This window comes from Brachycentrus maculatus, unplaced genomic scaffold (genome assembly GCF_059751285.1).
Source record: "Brachycentrus maculatus isolate JH-2025_06_01 unplaced genomic scaffold, ASM5975128v1 h1tg000344l, whole genome shotgun sequence".
Classification (NCBI taxonomy): Eukaryota; Metazoa; Arthropoda; class Insecta; order Trichoptera; family Brachycentridae; genus Brachycentrus; species Brachycentrus maculatus.
The window spans coordinates 500,930-523,730 of record NW_028281093.1 but is presented as its reverse complement, the minus strand read 5'-3'; the positions used below and the strand labels follow the sequence as shown (position 1 = coordinate 523,730).

The window sequence follows — 22,801 nt, the reverse complement described above, 5'->3', positions numbered from 1 at the left end:
GGCTGACGACCGTCAAAGGCTCAAAAATAATATGAAAATAACTCCTGTAATTGGAGATAATCCAGATTTTGTGAAAAAGTATTTGGACACACTCAAAATGTTGTAAATAATAATTGGCTTTTCCTTAGACGAATATGTGAATAAAAAGTTGACAGTATTTTACTGACAAGTAAAAAAAAGGCGTATGAATTAGATGTCGTGAAATTCTTGTGCTCCAAAATGAGCTCATGGAAATTTTAAAATAATTGAGACGTATAGTCTAATTATAAAATCATTACATAAATTCGGCCGTTGATGCGGTCCAGTGGAAAAGGTAAACAAATTGTGGCAAAATAAACCAAGAAGAGAGTAAGGTATTTCTCCAGGTACAGATTGGATAAATGTGGGTCTTCTTACATGTGTAATTACGGAGAATTGTAGTATCTTGTACCTAAATAATGTAATACCATCAAACTAACGACACGGCTGATATGAAGCGGAGGAGGTGAGCTTAATGCATTTTTAACACACGTGGAATACGCGTTTGAGGTAGTAATTAATTACATTATAAGAAGTACAGGTGTACTTCGGAAAACTGGTATTGTATCAACACTGTCACATCACAGTATTACGTACTGTCTGCTACCCGGTATTTAAAAACTGGTATCTTTCTTATTTCCTCTCTTGTAATGTCTGTCCATTCAAGTTTAAATAATTATTTTCGACTGCACATGTTACCATAATATATACATGTTACCCTTACAGTTATAAATGTTAAATTGAAAGGAACATGTTTTAGTTGCTAAATGTTTTCATGGAAGGCGATTTTTTTATAACTAACGAACGCAGGGATAGCCAGAATTCACATATCGCTCACTCCTTTCAAGAACGTCATAAATCAAAAACTTCATTTCTCAGGAGAACGTTTTTAAAATTAAAAAATATAATTAAATGTATTAAAAATAAATATCAAGCCACTTATTGAACTTTTTACTGTCCAACAGATCTTTTTAGGTAAAACCTGAAGGTTTTTTTCCATTTGAAAAATATAAAGTATATTTAAAAAAATAATTAAACGATACCCTTTCTTCAAAATGCAAAAACAACACTTTCTGCCCTGTAGCGGGTAAATATTACGTTAAAATATGCCGCTTTTGCTGGAATATAGTACATTTTCTGGAAATTCCGAAAACATGCACAACTGAAAATTGTAGTTTTTTGATATGCTTATGACGTTGATGAAAGAGTGAGCGATATGCCAAATGAACATCTTAGTCTTTCTCTCATTCATTTACTCCACATGCCCAAACCACTTCATAAAACCTCTCTTCATCTTTTCAATCACCCTCAACCAAGTTTTAGGTTGCTTTTTATATCTTCATATATAATTCCTTCGTACATCGGTTTTCTACACATTCGTCTAAGGCTCTCAGGAATGGCATTTAAGCGACTTTTACTCCGCTTCCGTTTTGATTCTGAATTCTGTGAATGAAACGCACTAAAATATGTGATATTGAAGATTACTAAAAAAAATTGTAGATTGTAATTTTTTACATGAAATATCAAAAAAGTGTTTTATTACCACACCATACGACCGATGATGTGATTAAAAACTTTTCCTTAATTTTTACACAATATCTCAATATAAAAATCACAATATGCATCTCTATGAGCCAAATAAATGAATAATGCAATCCGGTCAAAATTACTCAACCTAATCCGGAAAAACAACAACAATAAAAATCAAAAAGATAATGGGCATCTCCAGACTGAAAATGTAACAAAATAATTTTGCGAGGGCTTTCACAAAAGATTCACACGCCACGAATTAAAAAAATATCGTTTCACCAGATATCACTCTCCCACTTTTCAACAGAACATTTTAAATACAATCTCAAATCCAGAGGCACTGAGATTAATCAGATACCCTTTGGCGTTTAATTAACTTGCCATGAGAATAAAAAATATATTATTTTTTATTAGAAAAGTGTAAGATTTATTTGTTATACATTGATTCTTATTTATTTGCATATACTTTTAAGGCAGAACAATAAATATGATCTCTTTAGTTTCAATTAAATTAACAACAACTTTTAGTTTTTGTTTCCACTATTCTTTTATTTGACTAGTGACCGGGTTTCGTCGATATCGACATCACCAGACTGGTGATGTCGGTAACGACGAAACCCAGCCATTGGTCAAATGAAATAAAAGTGGTAAAAACTATATTATTTACTATTTATTATATAAAATGCAGTTTAACGAAGAAATTTAAATACTAAACTAAATATTTATTACGTGATTTTCCGTTTTATAACTTACAATTAAGTCATTTATACAGTATAACTTTGTGATTTTATAAAGTTATTTTAATGTAACAAAATAAAATGTGATTTTTTTCTAATTATTAAAGCCATGTAACATGTTTTCACTTTGATATAGCATAAAATAATTTTTAGTACCTACCCATACTTTTAAATTTACTTTAACAGAGAGCTAAGACGTTAGTAAAATACTGTATCATTAAGTTTAATTTGCACCATGATTCATACGTTAGACAGAATAAAAATAAAATTAACAAGTTTTACTCGTGATGCTTTAGTCGTAAAAAACCGAAATATCATTAGGATTATTTAGATTTTAATTAAATAATATCCATAATCCAAAAATATATATATAAATTACACTAGCAAAAAATTAAAATAGCATTGTTTGGAAAAAATCTATGGATTTGACATGCTTAAAGCTAAGATTATACAACATATGTTGTTGCGACTAATGATACTAGAACACTGATGAAGAGGAAGACGGAAACGCGCAAATGGAAACAATTATTTATTTGTCGAAAATTACAAATTATCAGGACGAAAAGAGCAAAGCGACGCCAATAAAATGAGTGAAGCGCGATGTTTCGCTTCTTAAGAGTACGGAGTTTAAACACAAAGGAAACACGTCACCAAACCGATCAAATAATACTCAGTACTGAAACTCAAAGGACAAAGAGCAAGCGCGACATATTAAGTTTGAAATATTTTCTAATCTGAGCAAGAAAATATTGGTCCTCCACCCTTATTATCCTATTTTAAAAGGAGTTGCATGTGGTGGGGACAATATTGTAAACATTCAAAAGTTAATGAACTGCGTCTCTTTGTTCTTCTCGCATACATTTATGAATTCATCTTATTATTTTTTGACATCTCATCAAAGATGAAGAAGAATATGGAAGTCTGGGCATTTACGGGGCTGACGACCGTCACCGACGTAAATAATATGAAAATAACTCCTGTAATTAGAGGTAATCCAAATTTTGTGAACAAGTATTTGGACACACTCAAAATGTTGTAAATACATCTTATAATAAAAAAAATGCACAAATTCTTATAAAACAACACATATGCATAAACTAATTTGGGAGAAATATGTGGTATATCGTACATGCAAAATACGCAATTAATAATATGGTAGTCGTACAGGAGAAAGTGACCAACCAACAAAACGTAAAATGTTCAGGAGGGCCATTTAAGTCACTTTTGCTTAGCAAGAAAATAAATATCAATGCAGACAGTCATTTTTAACAAGTCAATATATTATACTTCCATGTTTGAAATCGCTTTGGGATTTTTTCGAGGGCAATATTAAGCCGTAAGTTATCAAATAGTCAATGATCACGTTTTTGTAAAAAATGCACTTGGTCACCTCTCCTGTATGACTACGATATATACGCGTGCTAAACATATAAATACCTCACGTAAAATTTATGTTTATTCCACTAATAATAATTTTCAAGGCAGTAGTATCAGCGTAATTAAATTCCAACTATTTTACAGGTGTTGTTTATGACACCAGATAACGCCAAGTCAGAGATAGGAGTGGTGCTTCCTCTTTCGGCCGTCAGAGGCAGGCATGAAAGTTTGAAGATGGATTTAATTGTATCTATTGCAAATAAATCTCTCGCTATCGATAACCCCCGGACACGGGTCCAGGGTGCGTAAATTATCCCGCACCCGTCACAAATTATACGAAATCGGGCGTTAATTGTAAACTCCCGATATCTCGTATTTAAATGAAGACGACCCTACACCCAAAAATGTGGAGGACTACTAAATTGAGTTATAATTTTTTTATTATAATTTTTATTAAAGAGACCTTACTCGCGAGCATAAAATGTGCGTGTCCACGCGTCTCCCCACGCACATCTTATTTGTTTAGAATATAAATTGGATTTCTTTTACAATATTTTGCTGTGTTTGTTGTGTGTCCAAATATTTGTTCACAAATCTGAATAATCTCCAATTAGGAGTTGCTTAATAAAAGCTTTCCTCATCTCACCATAGATGTCTATTGTTAACCCGCGTTTACTGTATTACGAGCTTTAATCAATATACGAGTATCTAGAAGTTTCAAGAATTTGAGTAGTGTGGTTGACAATCGTGGGTAGAATGTTAAATTTGCAAATGTGTGTATGACAAGTCATAAGCCCTGTAAATACCCAGTAATTCATTTTTTTTCTTCATCTGTATTGAGATGTCTAAAAATTATATATGTATATTGGAAAAAAAATATATAAAACATATTGTGAACATATTTTCATATATTTTTTTAACTCCTTACATTTCAACAACTCTTTTTTTTAAACTATTTATTTATTTCGAAGAAAATTTTAACTTTTGAAAACAAAAACGGTGTTTAAAGAAATAAATACAATTACGTCAAATGTTACCTGAGTATAAGATAAGAGTAATATATCGCAAATAATTATTTTGATATCCTTGGGAATCGAACTTGGGACCTCCAGCGCGCTAGCTGAACGCGCCTACCACTACACTACAGAGGCGAACGAATTCTTCTTTTAATGTATCGGAACGTTTTATCCATTATAGACGAGTAAAAGTCATTTCATTAATTGATTCGGCAGTCGTTTTTTGGTAACATCTATCCATTTTTAATCTATGTATTGTTTTACTTGGGAAATACCACTATTTTCTTAACAGTTGTATCACCAAGTAGAACTAAAATAAAAAATGAGTAAAAATCAATTAATATGAACCACTTCTGATATTAAAGTCAATATCATTTTTTCAAATAATTTACTTGGGTGTTATGCACATCATTTAAGTACGTCTTTTGTTCCTTATTAATCCTCCCTCGGAGCAGCACACATATCACCTACGAGCCCTGATTAAGACATCTCTCCAAAGATGCAAATGAATTTGGGATACAGTAAACCTGTTAAACAAACTGACTCTACACATACTTCTACATCCATATACCTGCCTGTTAAACAAACTAACTCCACATGTTAATTAACTCCTCGGCTACGCAGCGCGATGCCCTCATCTTGTAATCTATTCACTGCTCGACTAGTGTGGACACATTTCAGAAATGTTTATCATTAATATTAGGAATTAGTCAAAATTAAGCTGCGTGGTAGAGTTGAAAATTGTGGGTCTGAGGTCCAGGGTTCATCTTAACTCAATAGAGAAAGCTATCATAAGATTTTATCACCAAATAAAATCGCCAAAATGTTTATGTTAAAAAAAAGGAAAATACTATCCACTTCCGTAGTGTATCGGTTAACATATTTGGCTACCGTGGTAGAAGTCCCGGGTCAAAATAGATAAAAGAAATTTGTCACATTAATATTTATTTAATAATACCCAGGACTGATACTAGAAGCGTTAGATTTCCTTCGTTTAATCAACGATCAACTTAATATTGCATCAATTTGATGAAACGCCCTATGCACCATTGAGTGCGATTGAGGGTAACAATATAAAAAGAATGGAAATGTGTTATAGAGAAACAAACTATAAAAGCATTCCCGTACTCATTATAATGTATTTAATTAGCATTAATTTTCCATGATATATATATATATATATATATGTAATACATTTTAAAAAAAAAACTTACTTGTTACTTATCTTACTGTCTTACTATTTAACTAAGTTTTAGTTCAGAAATTGTTGAACATTCAAATATTTGTTTACAATACTTACTAAAATGTAAAAAAATCTCAATTGACAGTTGAAAAATCAAATTTTTGCCTTAAAATATGGCTGGAACCTGAATAATATTTTCATAAATACTTAATAATTAATAGGAATTTATTACTGCTTATTATATGTTATATATATATAAAATTGATGAATAGTTTACATGCTTTATTTGTGTAATATGTATTTAAACTATTTATAAATTAATAAACCGATTCATTTAGCAAATTTAAAAGTAGTCTTTACTTAATTGTTATTTTTATTCAATCATTGAAAGCTTGTCCAGCCAATCACTATTTTTACCGACAAATATATTTTAAAAATTTATTTTAAAAAACTAAAGCTGGACATAAACAAAAAATATATTATAAAGAGAAATAAATCTGGAAAGAAACGTAAATTGGGGAATACCAATCAAATCGTATCAGCGAAAAATAACAGTTACATCGCTAGGGTACATTTTTAGTATCTGCGTAGTTCCTATATCCTGAGGCATGAGACCAAAGTTAAACGGGTAGCGCATAGCATATGGAACCTTATTTTATATATGATGGTAAAGATTATGCAGTAAAAGTATAATCCTAAAAGGAAACTAATAAACCAAAATGAGGGGGAATTATTCAAAATTATGGGAACAATAAATTCTAATCCAAATAAAACAATATTCCACCAAATGGTATTTACTTGGAACGCCCTCCCATAAATATTTTTATGCTGAATAATTACTCGAATAAAAAAATGAGAACATTCAAAATGCTTATTCAAATCCACATCCAAGACCTCTCTTAATGTATTGCTTACACAATAATTAAACGATAAAATAAATATTCCGCTATTCACTGCCGTACAACATTTTATTGCCATAACTAAAATACAATCCCACGCATTCCAAATATATAATATATAATGGAGATATTACGACTGATATTTCATGAATTTTCTGAAATTTACAGAGAGAAAAAATGTATTAGATATTTTTAAGATTTTTTGCTCTGACGTTTTATTTAAAGGATTTTACATATTAAATGTTAATATTTTTTTGATATCTCATCAAAGATAAAGAAGAATGTGGAAGTCTGGGCATTTACGGGGCTGACGACCGTCATAGGACTGATTTAAGTGATCACTTTACACATGTGTAACCATTCACCAATTCCACTCATTATTCACAACCACACTACTCAAATTCATGGAAGTTCTATTTATATGAACCAATTTTAAAACATTGTTTTTGAATTGCTAGAACATCACTTGAGACATCTATTGGTAAGATGAAAAAAAGCTTTTTATTGAGCAGAACTCTTTTGTCAATAAATAATATCAAAAATAACTCCTATCATTGGAGATAATCCATATTTGTAAACAAGTATTTGGACACACTCAAAATGTTGTAAAATGATAATATTTCAAGAGTACCCAACCTTTATTTCGCGGCTTACTAAGGCCCAATATACGATGAATTGCAACTTAATTTTGTTTAAACCCAGATACCTTTTAACGTATTTGATTTTTTTTCTTTAAAATACCGTTTTTGGATGGAAAAAATACGTTGTTCTTCGAAATTAATATATGGTATTGAAAAGAAAAGAGTTATTGTAAACTAAGTAAGAAGTTAAAAAAAATATAAACATATTTTTTCAATATTTATCTAAAAAAAGTCAAACACAGATGCTAAAGCGATGAAATATTAATGAGTGAATTTAATATTTTATCATTTTGGAAATCAAATCGGCTGTGAGTCCCGTGGTTAGTGTCGCGAACTCTGAGTCAGAGTTCTTAGGTTCAAGCCCACTCTACTATAACTTGACTTCTTTTCTAAATGACTGGTCGCTTAGGCCCACAAAAATATTACGAAATCGAAGGATTAGTACACGAGTGTATAATGAAAACCTAAACATTTATATATTTAATAAAAAGAATAATAATCAGGCATTGATATGAATTGCTCCTATCAATATTTTTGGGCAAGATTATAGTCACACATGAGTTATCCAGTATATAGTAAGCGTAAAAGTACATAAACGTAGAAGTAATATTTCTACCTCTTTTAGTGACTTTCAGTTTTAGGGTGGCCATATCTTAGAATATTAATCTAAGTCCGTAGGCCTGTGTTTCACTATCGCCACACAGTATAAACATAAATAACGAAATGTGACACAAATCCCGATAACGCTCGAACAGAAGTTCACCGCATACTACTCTAATTGACAGGCAATTTTTAATATTATTTCTCTTTGTTCAATATCAAATACGTATCTCTACAAATCCTTGAGACATCCTTAAATATTTGGTTGGTCCTTCTAGAAACTTCAAAAATACAAATAGTATTTATTACCGAAATAAAAATATAATTTAAAACCAAAACTATATGAATCTGCTTCTCCCTCTTCCTCTTTTTCTTATTTTAAATCTGAAGATTTTTTTTTCAAGAAAGCGACCCCTTCTGTGATGTTGACACCCGTTGTCAATTGGTCTGGGTGTTTGCAATGTATTTTTCACATTTACCTTCCCTATCTTTACTATCCTGCAAACAATTCTCTAAAAAATAGAGGCTTGGCGGGTTATTCCTATAATTAAAAATATTTCCAGGCGTCTCTTAGTATGTAAAATAATGTATAGTGATGAGCATTGAAAGCTGTCCCACTGCATTCCCAGATCTGATACAGAAGCATCTAAGCTTCTTGACAGATCTCTTGCAAAGCATTTTTTATGAACTAAGTTGCAGAATTAAAAGAAAATGTGCAAAAAGCAATGTGAAGAGCAACTACCTTAATATTTTAAAGGAGCAACTCCCTTTTTCCTTTGCCTTCCTTATTATCATCAATTTGTAATTTATGATTTATTTTTAATGTTCAAGTACTGTCTACCCTCTTATTGCAAACAGCTATATATGTTATCAAACGTTTTGACCAATATTAGGTACTAGTCTGTTTTCGGTTGGTTGGAAGATTTTGCTTATTAGCAATAAGCCCGCCAATGTACTTATTTCTTTTCTGAACATGAAGCTTAAATAAATAAATAAATTTGAAAAATTACAAAAAAGAGCAATTACAACGATGTGAACTAATGTTCCATTCAATGATAAAACAAAGTTACTTTCGGTGTATAATAATACAAGTTGACGCGATGCCCTAATGCCGATAATGCGTAGTTTGACAGTAGCTAGTAATAGTTTGTCACCCGATCCGATACATTTATTTGGTCGGTAATGTTGATCACGCGAAAGGTGTCGATGTCGATGGGGTAAGTAGAACCTGTAATCAGTGTAATCTCTGACAAATATATTATCGTTAGAATTAATTTGCGTGTATAAAAAGTTATTTGGAAATAAATTTGTTAGTCCAAATTACAAAACAAACGTTCGTGCGCCGAAGCGTTTATACGATTTTAGACCGAACACACTAAGTGCCTGCTTACTTATTCCGATGTTGCGCTAATAATCAAATACCGCTGTTGAGTGGGAAGATTGAAAATTGTGACTTAAAAAATATATTTAATGATTATTGTTATGTACAAAGTACCTGTCGGAATAATATATATACAAGAAATCTATATACCATAATTATGCCATTTATTTAAAATCGTAATTGTTTATTTCTTAAAATATACACGAAAATCTTTTTTTAATTTGAATTCACGAGTATTTTACGACTTTTTAAATTAAAAAACCATACTACATATTGTGGTTAAAATTTTCCAAGTTCGATAAACAGATAGCAGTGATGATTTTTTCCGTTTTTATGAGTAATATAGTCATGTACAGGTAAATAAATGCAGTTACAGTCTACGATTTACAAAAAGGGTGATGATATTGAAATCACCTTCATGTACACGTATTTGTTAAGTTATATTAGCAAGGTTTAAATCGTTTTTAGAGATATCTTAGTCAATTCCCGATCTATCTACGTATTTCGTTTTTTTCCCAAATTTTTCACGTTCGCGTTGTAATTTTTTATATCGACAGTTTATAACAGTTTATTTATATATAAATTTACCTGATAATCCTGGAAAATAAACACATAAAAACAATCAATAATAATTATGTCAGTTTTGAATAATAAAAGAATCATAAAAATATGATATTGTAGTCAGCGTATGACGTTAATCGTCATCATAATCCGGAAGGTAATGTTGGAGCATAAATCACGTTTTTGTTAACTGTTGTTTTATACTTTATGGCATGTCCTGAATTGTCTATGGGCTTTACTGTCCTGAGGGCGTGGTGGAGACTCGCACGGCACCCAAACGATAGTAGAAGGGATAGTAATGTTATTTGAGACGAAATAAAAAAAACAATAAAAAAATTAAAAAACACTGAAATTCCACAAATATCTTAAATAATTTGCAGATTTTCATCAGTTTGAATTTGCTGATAAGTGAAGAACAGAAAACTATAAAATTATTGAATTATTTTTAGAGATACTCCATGGCATATATAACAAAACAAAACTATATTTTGGGTTCCCACAAGAACCCAGTCATCTTAAAAACCTTTAAAAAACTTAGGTTAAAAACCAAGTTTTAGTTTTATTTTTAACTATTTTATACAATTTTTCAATACTATGATAATATCAATACAATCAATGCCTACGAGTAAAAGTGAAAATTTAGTTTTAATCTGGTTGCTATGGATAAGAGAGTAAAAAGGTGGGTTGTCATACGTGTAAAATACAAATGGGTTAATGTGTATGATAAATGCATAAATGTAATATGCACCTCATTCCCTTGAAAAATGTGGAATTTTTCAAAAGAAATATCATCTCTTGTATATCCCTTCTTGCATAATGCATTTAATTATTAATTAAATGTTTGTTAAATAAAATGTTTTTTTTGGATAGTAGTATGGAAATGCCATCGGTTTACATTTTCATTATTTTAATTAAATAATGTGTAATTTTTTCAGTATTCAGTATTTTTTTATATGTATTTCATAAAAACAGAAATTAGTTTGTTTTATATGTATTCGTAGGTACAATACTTTAACATGTGATAAAGGTGTGTTATACTCGATTAATAGTGGCAAACATGATCCGCGATAATATAACCGCAATTCTAGTGTCAAATCAAGCCAGAATTGCTGGTAAACAACTATGGTTTAAAGTAAATGTATTTTATCTGATCGTTACTTTTATCCGATGGAATTAAATGTACCTTTACCTAATGTACTGACTGCTTTATTTACTGGCAAACTTTTCATTTAATCACGTAATCGAAAAACTAAAAAAAAAATGGCGGAATGAACCAGGAATCGGAAATGCAGTTTTCTTATCTGATCAAACTTCGAAATAGATGTTTCGACCATTTTTCTTGTAAAATTCTGGACTTAGAAAATGTAATAACTATTTTTATATTCTCAATATTATTAATATTTAAAGCATTTACTTTGTGGTTCGTCATTTTTACTAATTTTTTTTTACAAAAATGTTAATAATATTAGTATATAACCACTCACATGTAATAACTCAACGAATAATATTAGAATATAGCACTCATTCGGTGAGTGGTTATATACTAATATTATTAACATTTTTGTAAAAAAAAAATAAGTAACTATTTTTAAGTCATCAGTATAAAAATCATCAGTAAAAATAGCAAAAGCTGTTTCGAAATTTTCAATGTATTATAACGTATTTATAAATCCGATTTACTTTTTTTTTGTTGCTTTATTTATTTTTATCAAATACAAATTTATATTTTCAAATGTACAGTAATGTATCCTGGGTATTCATGCCCAGAACATATTTTACAATACTTTTGGCATTAAAAAATATTAATGTACAATTTTTTTTTAATAACAGTCATGCAATCGTATGCAACATGGCTGATTGACATGATTCATTTCGAATGATCATCTTCTGTTTTTCAATTTCGAAAAGTTTCATCATTGAATGACTTTATATTATTTTTTGACATCTCATCAAAGATGAAGAAGAATATGGAAGTCTGGGCATTTACGGGGCTTACGACCGTCATAGGCTGGTTTAAGTGATCACTTTACACACGTGTAACATTCACCAATTCTACCCATTATTGACAACCACACTACTCAAATTCTTGGAAGTTCTATATATATGAACCAATTTAGAAACCTTGTTCATGAATAACTAAAACTTCACTAGAGACATCTATTGGTGAGATTTAAAGAAGCTTTTAAAAAATTTAAAGAATTTGAGTAGTGTGGTTGTCAATAATGGGTAGAATTGGTGAATGTTACACGTGTGTAAAGTGATCACTTAAACCAGCCTATGACGGTCGTAAGCCCCGTAAATGCCCAGACTTCCATATTCTTCTTCATCTTTGATGAGATGTCAAAAAATAATATGAAAATAACTCCTGTAATTGGAGATAATCCAGATTTTGTGAACAAGTATTTGGACACACTCAAAATGTTGTGAATGACTTTATGGATAATATTATATAAGCAGATTTAAAAGCTTAATTCAAAGTTCCATTAACTAAACGAGATTTAATTTCATTTGAAGTGTTTCAATTTTTTTTCGTCTTATACTCTACATTTTCATATAAGTATGTACATAGTATGTTATTGGTGATTTTATTATTTTGCTTGGAGATGCTTTTTTATGATATATATGTATGAGTATTTATGAAATGCATATTTAAGGATTATTTTAGCGTATAGTTTTTTGATTGTCATGGATTTATTAATTTAATTAATTAATTTATTTATTGAATTTTCCTTCGTTTTTTAAGATTAAATTTTATTTTCACGACTGATTCAATAAACTTAGCTTATCAAAACATTTCACTATTATCATTTAGCATTTATTGTTCTGAAAACAAGCTTCGATAAATAAATAGCTAGATGCACATTATTAACATTTCCTAATTCTATAATTATCATTTCCATCTTTTTCGTGAACTAATAAAATTTATTTACAACGCAAAGAACCGAACAAATTCTATAAGCTTTGTTTTCTATTCTATTCATACCCACTCCATTATCCGAAATAACTTCTTTGAGCGCCAAAAGACAGTAAAACGTTATCTGTACCATTATTCAAATTTTATTTTAGAAGTCTCGACTCGTAAAAGAAAACAAAACAGAAAATTCGGCGATAAAAAGGCGAAGAAACTTTATATCTCCTAAACAAATAAAAAGAAGTTCGTACTTAAATAGTGGTGAAGGTATGAATACAGGGGGTTATATTGTATATTAGGTATAAAGAAAGCTTCAAACACCAACCTACCCCTGGCAGTGGGAAAACCACCCTTTGTGAAAAAGCGTCCATGTACTATGTTATTGTCTAGTTCTTCATACGTACATAGGCACCTACCTACCAGGTAGAATATTAAGGGTTAAGTAAAAAATGTAACCTCATAGTTGATGCAATTAATGTCAACTTGACGATTAACGTATAGAGTCGAGAAAACTAACGATAAACGATAATTTTTTATTTGAATTAAGTGACGCATTTCTCAACTCAAAAAATTGTTTAATAATGGGTTTTTTTGTAGTATGCGTATTTTAACACAAATTTGATTTAAAAATTTTAGATCATGTTCATATTACTTATGTCGCACCGTAATATATGCACCGTAAGTACCCAGACTTCCATATTCTTCTTCATCTTTGATGAAATGTCAAAAAATACCAAATAAATAAAAAATGTATTTAAAAATAATATTAATAAAAAAAAAATTAAAAAAAGCAAGATAAAAAAGTTTTTTTTTTAAATTTATTTACTATTAATCTATTTGCAATACTGGTCACATTTATTTTGGTCCTATGCAAGTATTAAAGATTTTTAATACTTTTTTTATGTTAAATAAATAATATATTTTACCATTTTATTTTAATGCTCTAGTAAATATATATTTGGCTCATTAAAATGACCTCTAATTGCTTAAAAAATGGCCACAATTAAATGTTAAATAAAGTGATTGGAATATTCTTTATAGACTAAATCAAAAAATTACAGCATGAATATTGTTTAAAGTAACATAAAAGCTTATCTTCGGAAGAAAAAAAACACAGAAAATAAATGTATCTTTAATTCTTTTACACATTTGCTGTTGTTTGAAATTTTGCTAATCCACCATCTTAACTTTTGATATGCACATGTTTTCACACAATGTTATTTTTATTTACGTCTTCAATAAATATGCTATAAATGCATTTATTGTACTATAAAAATACATTACAAACAAATTTACCATTATTTACAATTATGTGTATAAAATATTGACTCTAAGTTCACTAATTTTTAATTTTAATAAAATATATACAGTAAATATTTCTTAAAATATCAGTAAATATTTATAATAGACGCAGAAAGGCTAATGAAAGTAAATGCTAGATATTTTATTTAATTGTGTTATAAAGTCACTTAAAATGTAATGTTGTACTAGACATTATCAGATTCTTGCTATAACCTCGCATTATAAGTTAATACCACCCATACAAACGATAACAAAGAAAATTAACAAATCAACGAATTGAAGCAACTAAACTAAACTTTCCCTTTTATTTTTGTAAAATAGAATGGTCAAAAATATGTTATAAAACTAGCCACACACAAATTGAATAATTCATTCGTATTTACAAGTATGTATGTGTATGCGCAGAGTACCAAAAAGTATTTTTTTATGTTATCTATAATGTTCTTCTTTTATTTTTCCTAAACATGAACTCAGATAAATTGACATAATTATTTTTTTAAAAAATACAAAAATTAACCGTGCTTATTTCTGCTAAGCTCGTTATCAAAATAATAAATTCAATTTAATATCGTCATGTATAAGACTATTTAAACATTATTCTTCATTATTTTTCACTGATATCCATCGCGTTATACTTTGATCAATTAAATAAGGTTTACGTTTTCAATACTCCCGCTTTTTGGGGAAAATGTTTAATTAACATACGATACCTACATTCATCTGAAGGATGAAATTCAATTGAAACTTTTTGATTTCAATTTCCGATCACCGTTAAATTAAAGGAACTTTCACTGTTAAATGAAATAAAAGTCAATCGCTTTCATTCCTGAATCCAATTTCAATTCGCAACCTGCAAATCAGATACATAGTTCCAAATTCAATTTCGAAAGACCTACATAGGGAGCTTTACTACCTTAGCATACATAAGGAGTTTAGTCCCTTCAAAGTTTAACTAGCAACCTGCAGTAAAAATACAAAAATTCCATAATACAATCTTTAGTTATGGTTTACAAAATATCCCACAACTAGCTAAAGCAAACTAAAAGTACAAATATTAACAAGAACAGTGGCTTGCGTTGCGCTGCATCAAGCAGTGAGTAGTATAAAGGAACTACGTTGAAAAGGTGCCATGTCCAGAATTTTTTTTAAGGGTTGGTGGGTATTTTTGGCAGCGTGCCTCTAGGCTTGAAAGGTAATTCGGAAAGAATGGCAGAGCTTTTACTCCCGTAAGTACGACTATTCACCGGTAGGGTGGTTTAAGGGATGGACTGTACCTTCAGGTGAAAATCATACCCTAAAGGGGAAATTACAGGGTTAGATAGTTAAATACTTTTTTTTTACTATCTACGATTTATCAAAGCACCGTTACGTTCAGAAACAAACGTTTATTGTACGAGTAATAGACAAATGAAGATGTGAAACTAACAAATTATATAACTTCCAACCCTTATCTGCAGCTAATGGTGTATAGGGCACTACATCGTTTTGACACAGTTTTATCTTAATCATTACTTACATGAACGCAAGGTGCACGAATGCAATCATTCCTGAGCTTTGGGGTCCAGTTCAGGGTAATATTAAATAAATTTTTGACTTTAAAATTACTAATATTTAAAATCACTCTCCCCTCCCTCCTCACGGGAATCGAATCTGGAACCTCTAGCACGGTAGATAAACACGCTCACTATTACACCTTGGAGGGGGACAAATTATATTAAGTTGAATTAATTTTACAACATTAAAAGTATGTCCAAATCCTCGTTTATAATTTTGAGAAGACTGAGGCTGAGATTTCAAATCATCTCAAAAAGTTGTGAATAAAATAACTTGTCAATATGTTAAATTATGAAGTTAAAGGCTGAGATTTCAAATCATCTCATACGTTTAAATTCAAAACTCTAACGGCAGCGCTAGAAGCCAGGCGCGCTTTCACGCGCAATTTAAAAAATCGTAAACTAATATTGGAATGTGACTTTTTTTAAGAAGCAGCATCTTATGTACCTGTATGATAATAAAATATAATGGCCCAAACGAAATGCAAAGGGCTTTTTAAAAATAATTTCCAGATCCGACCCTAAGTTGCGGGCGCGACCGGTGATATATTCACAATTGAATTTCGTACAAACATAGGGAGCACAATGGATGTGGTCGGTGACTACCCCTAAACCTCCGCGCGGGGGCAGGCAGAGAAGGGGAACGGGGTTCCCGAAATAGTCACGCGATGGCGCCATTAAAATTCGTATAAAAGCCGCCAGCGAAGCGCCCCGACGCCGGACGGAATGCGTCGGTTTTCGAAATGAAATACAATTTTGATACGAAATATTTTTCTTGATGTTTTTAATACAGAATGCAGCAGTCATATCTTCTAATAGTAACAAATTACACGGTTATGGCATTACTGGAATTGGATTATAATTCAACATTCTACGAATTTATTTATTTTTTTATATAAGAAGAGAAATATTTGTGTTTTATTATTTACACAAATATTTGAATTTTATACTATTTCTGTGAGTCTAAGCAGATTATTATTATTAGAAATATGTATCAAATTGTGGTTGAGTGGGTTCGAGCGGAGAGACTCTGACTTAAGAATCCGCGACAATAACCACGGGACTACAACCCGACACAATATATTTTAAATATTAAAATCAAACACTGATTTGAGTCTACTAAGTTGTACAAAATTTTTTTTTTTGAATATAAAAATAAAATTTCGTGACAATTGTTTCGCCTTGTTAGGGCATTATCAAACTGTAGTTTGATATATAAATATAAACAAACATACATACATACAGAAATTACAATATTACTAATCATACCAAAAAACTATATTACTAATATAAGAAAACAATTAACAGGCATAAAATCAATTTCACCATACCTACTCGTATCAATAAGTTTTATAAAAATTGTGTGTCGCTAAAAATTATTTTTTTATATAAAAATTTGACTTATGTTTTAAAAGATATCAAACATGCTTCTTGTTTTATCTAGCGTAAAATGACGACTTTTCTTTTTGTTATTACGGATGTAATTTCATATGCCATTAGCTATTTTGAAACTTTTGAATTGACTGCCATTACGTATTCACATAGGATCCCGATATTACTAATTAAAAAAACTCTTTGTTTAGCTATTTTGAAACTTTTGAATTGACTGCCATTACGTATTCACATAGGATCCCGATATTACTAATTCAAAAAACTCTATGTTTGACCATAAACCTTCAACCGTGTGGATTTTTCGAAAAGTAATTGCACTGCTAAATCATATGCAAATATATCAAGTCCACTGTTGAATTCCAAGGTATTCTAGGAAACGTAGTTAATATAAATTTTCCTTTATTTTCCGTCGTTTTTCAAGGCTCATTAGAATTTCCCAACATATACCCATTTAACGACCGTGGCTTTCGATTGCGATATGCAACTTTATGAATGCTTTATTTTTATATCCTCGACAGAGTTCATTCCTAAACATAATGAAATATTATGCATTCCTGGGGACATTTTTCCCATAAAGATAAGCAATCGGTTATGGTCCTGAAGGCATTTCACTTCATAATAATCCCAAATGAAGTGTTTGTAAAAGCAAATATGTATACTTTAAAATTTTCTTAAACAATGAATAATATCAACAAAAAAAGATTTACTTCATTTAAAAATAAATCTGTTGTGGTACACAACTTACTTAAGACATACATATGTTGATCGTAAATTACGAGACTAGTGCTTCTTATTCTTAACACTCTCCTTATCATTCATCGTTCACTTTGTGTACTTTTTTAATCCTACTTTTAATGCTATTCTTGAGCATTATTTTTTTTAAATTGAATATTTTTCGCAAATACTTTGGAGCACATTTTATGCGTTTTAAAGTTTTGTTTTTCATCACTTTTTATGGGTACTGTTTCTTCTTTTTTATTGGAGAAATGTACCAATAAAAAGTAGTTAAAATAAAGTATTTTTTTTTTTTTTTAATCCGTGACAATTGTTTCACCTTGTTAGGGAATTATCAAACTACAGTTTGATAATTTATATATCTTTCAAAAACTGCATTTTACTTTTAGTACACCTACTGTTATTTATTTTTATCATTTATGTTATGTTTCTTTTATTTATATTTTTATAATTACATATTTTTATTATTAACATTTATCCTACCTACTACGCTTTACACTGCTACATTTTACCTCAAATTTTTTAATAAAGTTTATAGCATAATAAAAAAATAAAACGTTAATTTCGTTAGTTTTATCTCCTTTTTTAAATAAGTTGCCAAAGAATTAAATATGTTTATAACAAAATTTATAGACATTTAAAAATCGTTATTTTTTTCAATAAATTATTTCATTTTGAACCCTTATCCGTACCCCGATGGTGCATAGGGCACTGCATCATATAAACGCAGTGTTATCTTGATCGTTAACACATGTAGGAAAGGTGATCAGCCCTCCGCTCAGGTACCAGTCCAGGGTAATATTGAATAAATATTAGAGTGAAAAAATCACTTATATTTATCTGACCCCCCCTGGGAATCGAACCCGGGACCTCCATTACGGCAGCCGAGCGTGCTGTTATAGTAATAAATTATAGTAATAAAAAATTGTTTTATTAATATTTATTCATCAAATCATAAAGATGAAACCAAATATAAGTTAATTGCAAATATGTTTACCATTGGATACCTACCTATTATTTCTATAAGATATTTTCAAATAAAAGTAGCAAACTCATTCTTCAATAACGGTATTATGTTTGAATCATTGTTAGCTTAAACATTAATATCACGTTATATACGAGCAATAATAACAAACTACATAAAATAATATACATTTACTATATTCATCTATCTACCTTTATTTTGTCATACGGAAAAGCGAGACGTTTTCATTTGGTATACTTTATTCATTGCCAATCAAGACATCGCATGAATATTCAGATTATTTAAAAACAAAAATAAATATGGTGACGTTATATTATTAATTGAGAAGAATATTAGAGAATTAAAAAATTAAACTGACTGCTGAAAGTATATAATGTATCTCGTCTTACAAACTCGTCGATTATTTCCTCTCCTGGGTATTTGATCATGTCAATTTTTCCTCGGTTTTCCTCTGCTCCTATTTCCGACTGAAATCGCCTCATAAATTTATTTTACTGTTCTTTTTTCACTCATCTGTTCCACTCGTACAAACTCGCCATTGCTGTTTTAGCATTGCAATTATTCTTCGATTATTTGCTATCCAAGCTCTGTCCTAAAGAATAAGTGAACCGAAAAAATAAATTCGTCGACTTTTTTAAACGTTAAGGGTTCTGAATCAAATATTTATACAGAAGTTACATAAAATCTATGAGTAACATACATCACGTCCACATCCGTAGTGTAATGGTCAACACGCTCGGCTACCGTTCTGGAGGTCCCGGGTTTGATTCCCAGGGGGGGTCAAATAAATATAAGTATTTTTTTCACTGTAATATTTATTCAATACTACCCCGGACCCTGAAGCGGAGGGCTAATCACCTATCCTTCATGTGTAAACGATCAAGATAACACTGCGTTATATGACGCAGTACCCTATGCACTATTGGTGTGCGGATAAGGGTTTTATTATTTATTTATTATTAACATACATTTATCATATAATAGAAGCTACCTATATTTTTGAAAAATATAGGTAGATACTTTTAAAAAAGTTCACATAATCAATCACACTCTACTCAAATACTCAAAATATGTTTTCAAAAATTATTATACCAATAATTATGTTTTATCAAATACTAGACATTATTTGATTTATTCACTTTTTAAACTAAAGATAGCTTCTATATATTTTGAATATTTTACTACACAAATGTGTCAAGTCAATAAAGCATCAAAATAAAATTGGAAATAATCCATATTAAAGTCGTTCAAAAAGTAATTATAACATCTTTCAGTGCTCGTATAAAATGAATAAACTATTTTAGCTGCTCTATTCCCGCGTATTCTCCGAAGAAAACGAAATCACGTTAATTCTCTGAAATGTACGTAATATCATGGGAAAGTCAGCGCTAATGCATGTAATTGGAATATTTGTCGTAAAAGGCTGAAAGAAGTTGTAAACATTTTATGGCCTACAATGAAAAGGATATTAAAATGTTTAAAAGTGTCTAAACCTTACCCAAAGTTGACTAATTTAATGCCAGTATTATATATTGATATGTACCTACATTACATTATATTGTCTAGTTTATACATTAGAATATCACGTGATAAGACAGTTATCGAGACTTTTTAATCTTTTTTAAAAAGTTTTTATCATTTTTTTTGATTTGGCAGTTACCTAGTAAAAGGATGTTTCTGCCAGTATCAAGTCTTATTTTTTTTACAAATAAACTAATTATAAGAAATATTTAATGATAAAAATTAACTAAACTAACTAACAGAGGTAGTCAAAGAGAAAAGATCGTCAGACCAATCTATTTTTGCAAACAATCTTTACCTCTTCTACATTCGTGCATATATATGTACATATATTCATACATCAGTGAAAAGATATTAAATTACATTAAATCTCGATAATCATTATTTAATATTTGTTAGTTTATCATAAGTATTTTAATTACACTTTGTATTATTTCTGCAATTATCAGGTATGGAAGTAGTGTTGTAACGAAACAAAAAATATCCATTGTACAGAAAACTGTGAAGGTGAAGCAAACTAGGTTAGTTGCAAATAATCACGAATTAAAACGGTAAATTGCAAATTATTTTTAAAATGTATTGCTCATAATTACTTGTTTATTTAGTAAACTAGACCTAGGCAGGATTAATGAGATGTTGTTAGCATAATTACCTGATATATTTTATATAAGATGGGCGTCTTATACTCGTAGCTAGTCATTTTTATTGGTACCTATGCATCAGGATGAACGAATCGATTTCTAACAGGTTCATTATAGTACTTCAAACTGCCTTCTTTTATGCAAAAAACATTAAGGATACTAGAGAGAAATGTCCGATTCCATAGTGGCGTGACGGTTAGTTTAGTTTTAGACAAAGTATAAAATTATTCTCCTTATCATCCATTGTTTACTTTGTGTAATACCACTTTAACACTTATGACTATCGTGACTACCGGTTTCGGAAAATTATTACATCGTCAGGTCATTAAAATAAAATTATTACGATTTGACGTTCGTATAAAAATAAAATTTTGAAAGAGAGAAAGAAGACAAATGAATCACAATGGGAATATTTTTAAAAGTGGACTTGAAGGTAAATTTTATTGGTTATTTATTATGGGTAAGTCTTTATTGATTGCTTTACTTATTTATATTATTTTTCTAGATTATCTAAATAAATATCAGTTTTATTTACATGTAAAATTTCTATACCCGTTAATTTGTTAAAATTATGGTCTTCAGATATAGGGTGATTAGCAAATTCCAAAAAATGATTATTATTAAGGCACCTTACAATCTGTTCACAGTTATTGAACCTCTAGATTATTTATACTGCCAAATACATCATTTTAATAAGTGTTCACATTTATTTTACCTCTAGTTTTTTTTGTAAATTATTTATACTGCCAAATAAATCACTTAAAAAAACTGGAGGCAAAATACCTGTGAACAGACTTGTAGATTTATTGTTACTGTTGTGTTTGATAATGTCTTAATAAGACGAAACGCGTCACGTATTAACTAACATATACAAAAATAAATGTAGAATTCAATCAAATAAACCTTGTTTAGTTTAGTATAAATTAGCCAACAAGACTTGTAGATGTTCTTTGACTCTTATATTGAATCTACGCAAAGTTTTGTTTTACTTCAAGTATAAAATGATTGAAAAATCTTACCTTGAAAGTAGCTCTTCGTCCGAAGGTATGAAACGGAGAGTCTGAGAATCGAGAGCCGGTCTAGTTTGGAGAGGATGTTTTGTTCGAAAGGGAGAAGAGATGCCAGCGTGTCCAACTCTGCGTTTAGCCTTTCCCTGTGCCTCTTGCTGGGATTACTCTTCGTCACCCCATCCTTCGGAGGAGGCTTCAAACTGAAACAAAATAGAAAACTATATAAAATACCGTAATCATATGCATACAAAACAAAAACACTGAAAAGCATAAATAATGCATGTTTACAAATTTTCCGGCAGTCAAGAATTATTGTTTTCATGTGGTAGAAGTGAATGATGAATGATGAGTTGAGTGTTATACCATAAAGCAACAAATGCTTTTAATATACAAAATATATATTTTTCAAAATTACTTAAAATAAAAATCTCAGTTTAAAATATATTTAATTGAGGGTATTCCTTTCCTAAATACGAGCAGTAGGTACACTAATTAAGAAAGGTAATTAGTTGGTAGAATATTACTTATATCAAGACTTATGTTATAATTTAAACATGATACAAGTATTTTATCAAATTTAAAAATATGCATTTAAAAAACTAACTAATGAAAATTTTTCATTTTTCCTTGGAATTTTTATGATTCCGTCTTATTTTTTTAATTACATTTTCATCTATACCATAAGCTTTTTGATCATAAAATTATGAAATTTCAAATTATTTAAAAAATAACTATGTGATAAAAGAGTGCTTCAAAATTGAACTTACAAACTTATTTTTTCCCTTTAACTGAATAACATTTTCCTGTT

The 22,801-nt window shown here is 29.8% G+C and overlaps 1 protein-coding gene across 1 annotated transcript in view; it reads right to left on the bottom strand.

Moving 5' to 3' along the window:
* Positions 1-22,801, bottom strand: part of ss (aryl hydrocarbon receptor spineless) — a 212,332-nt gene that overhangs the window by 85,614 nt on the left and 103,917 nt on the right. The window contains exon 4 of the mRNA XM_088269315.1: positions 22,003-22,193. Within this exon, the coding sequence (XP_088125441.1) occupies positions 22,003-22,193 (191 nt within the window). The remainder of the gene's footprint in view (positions 1-22,002; positions 22,194-22,801) is intronic.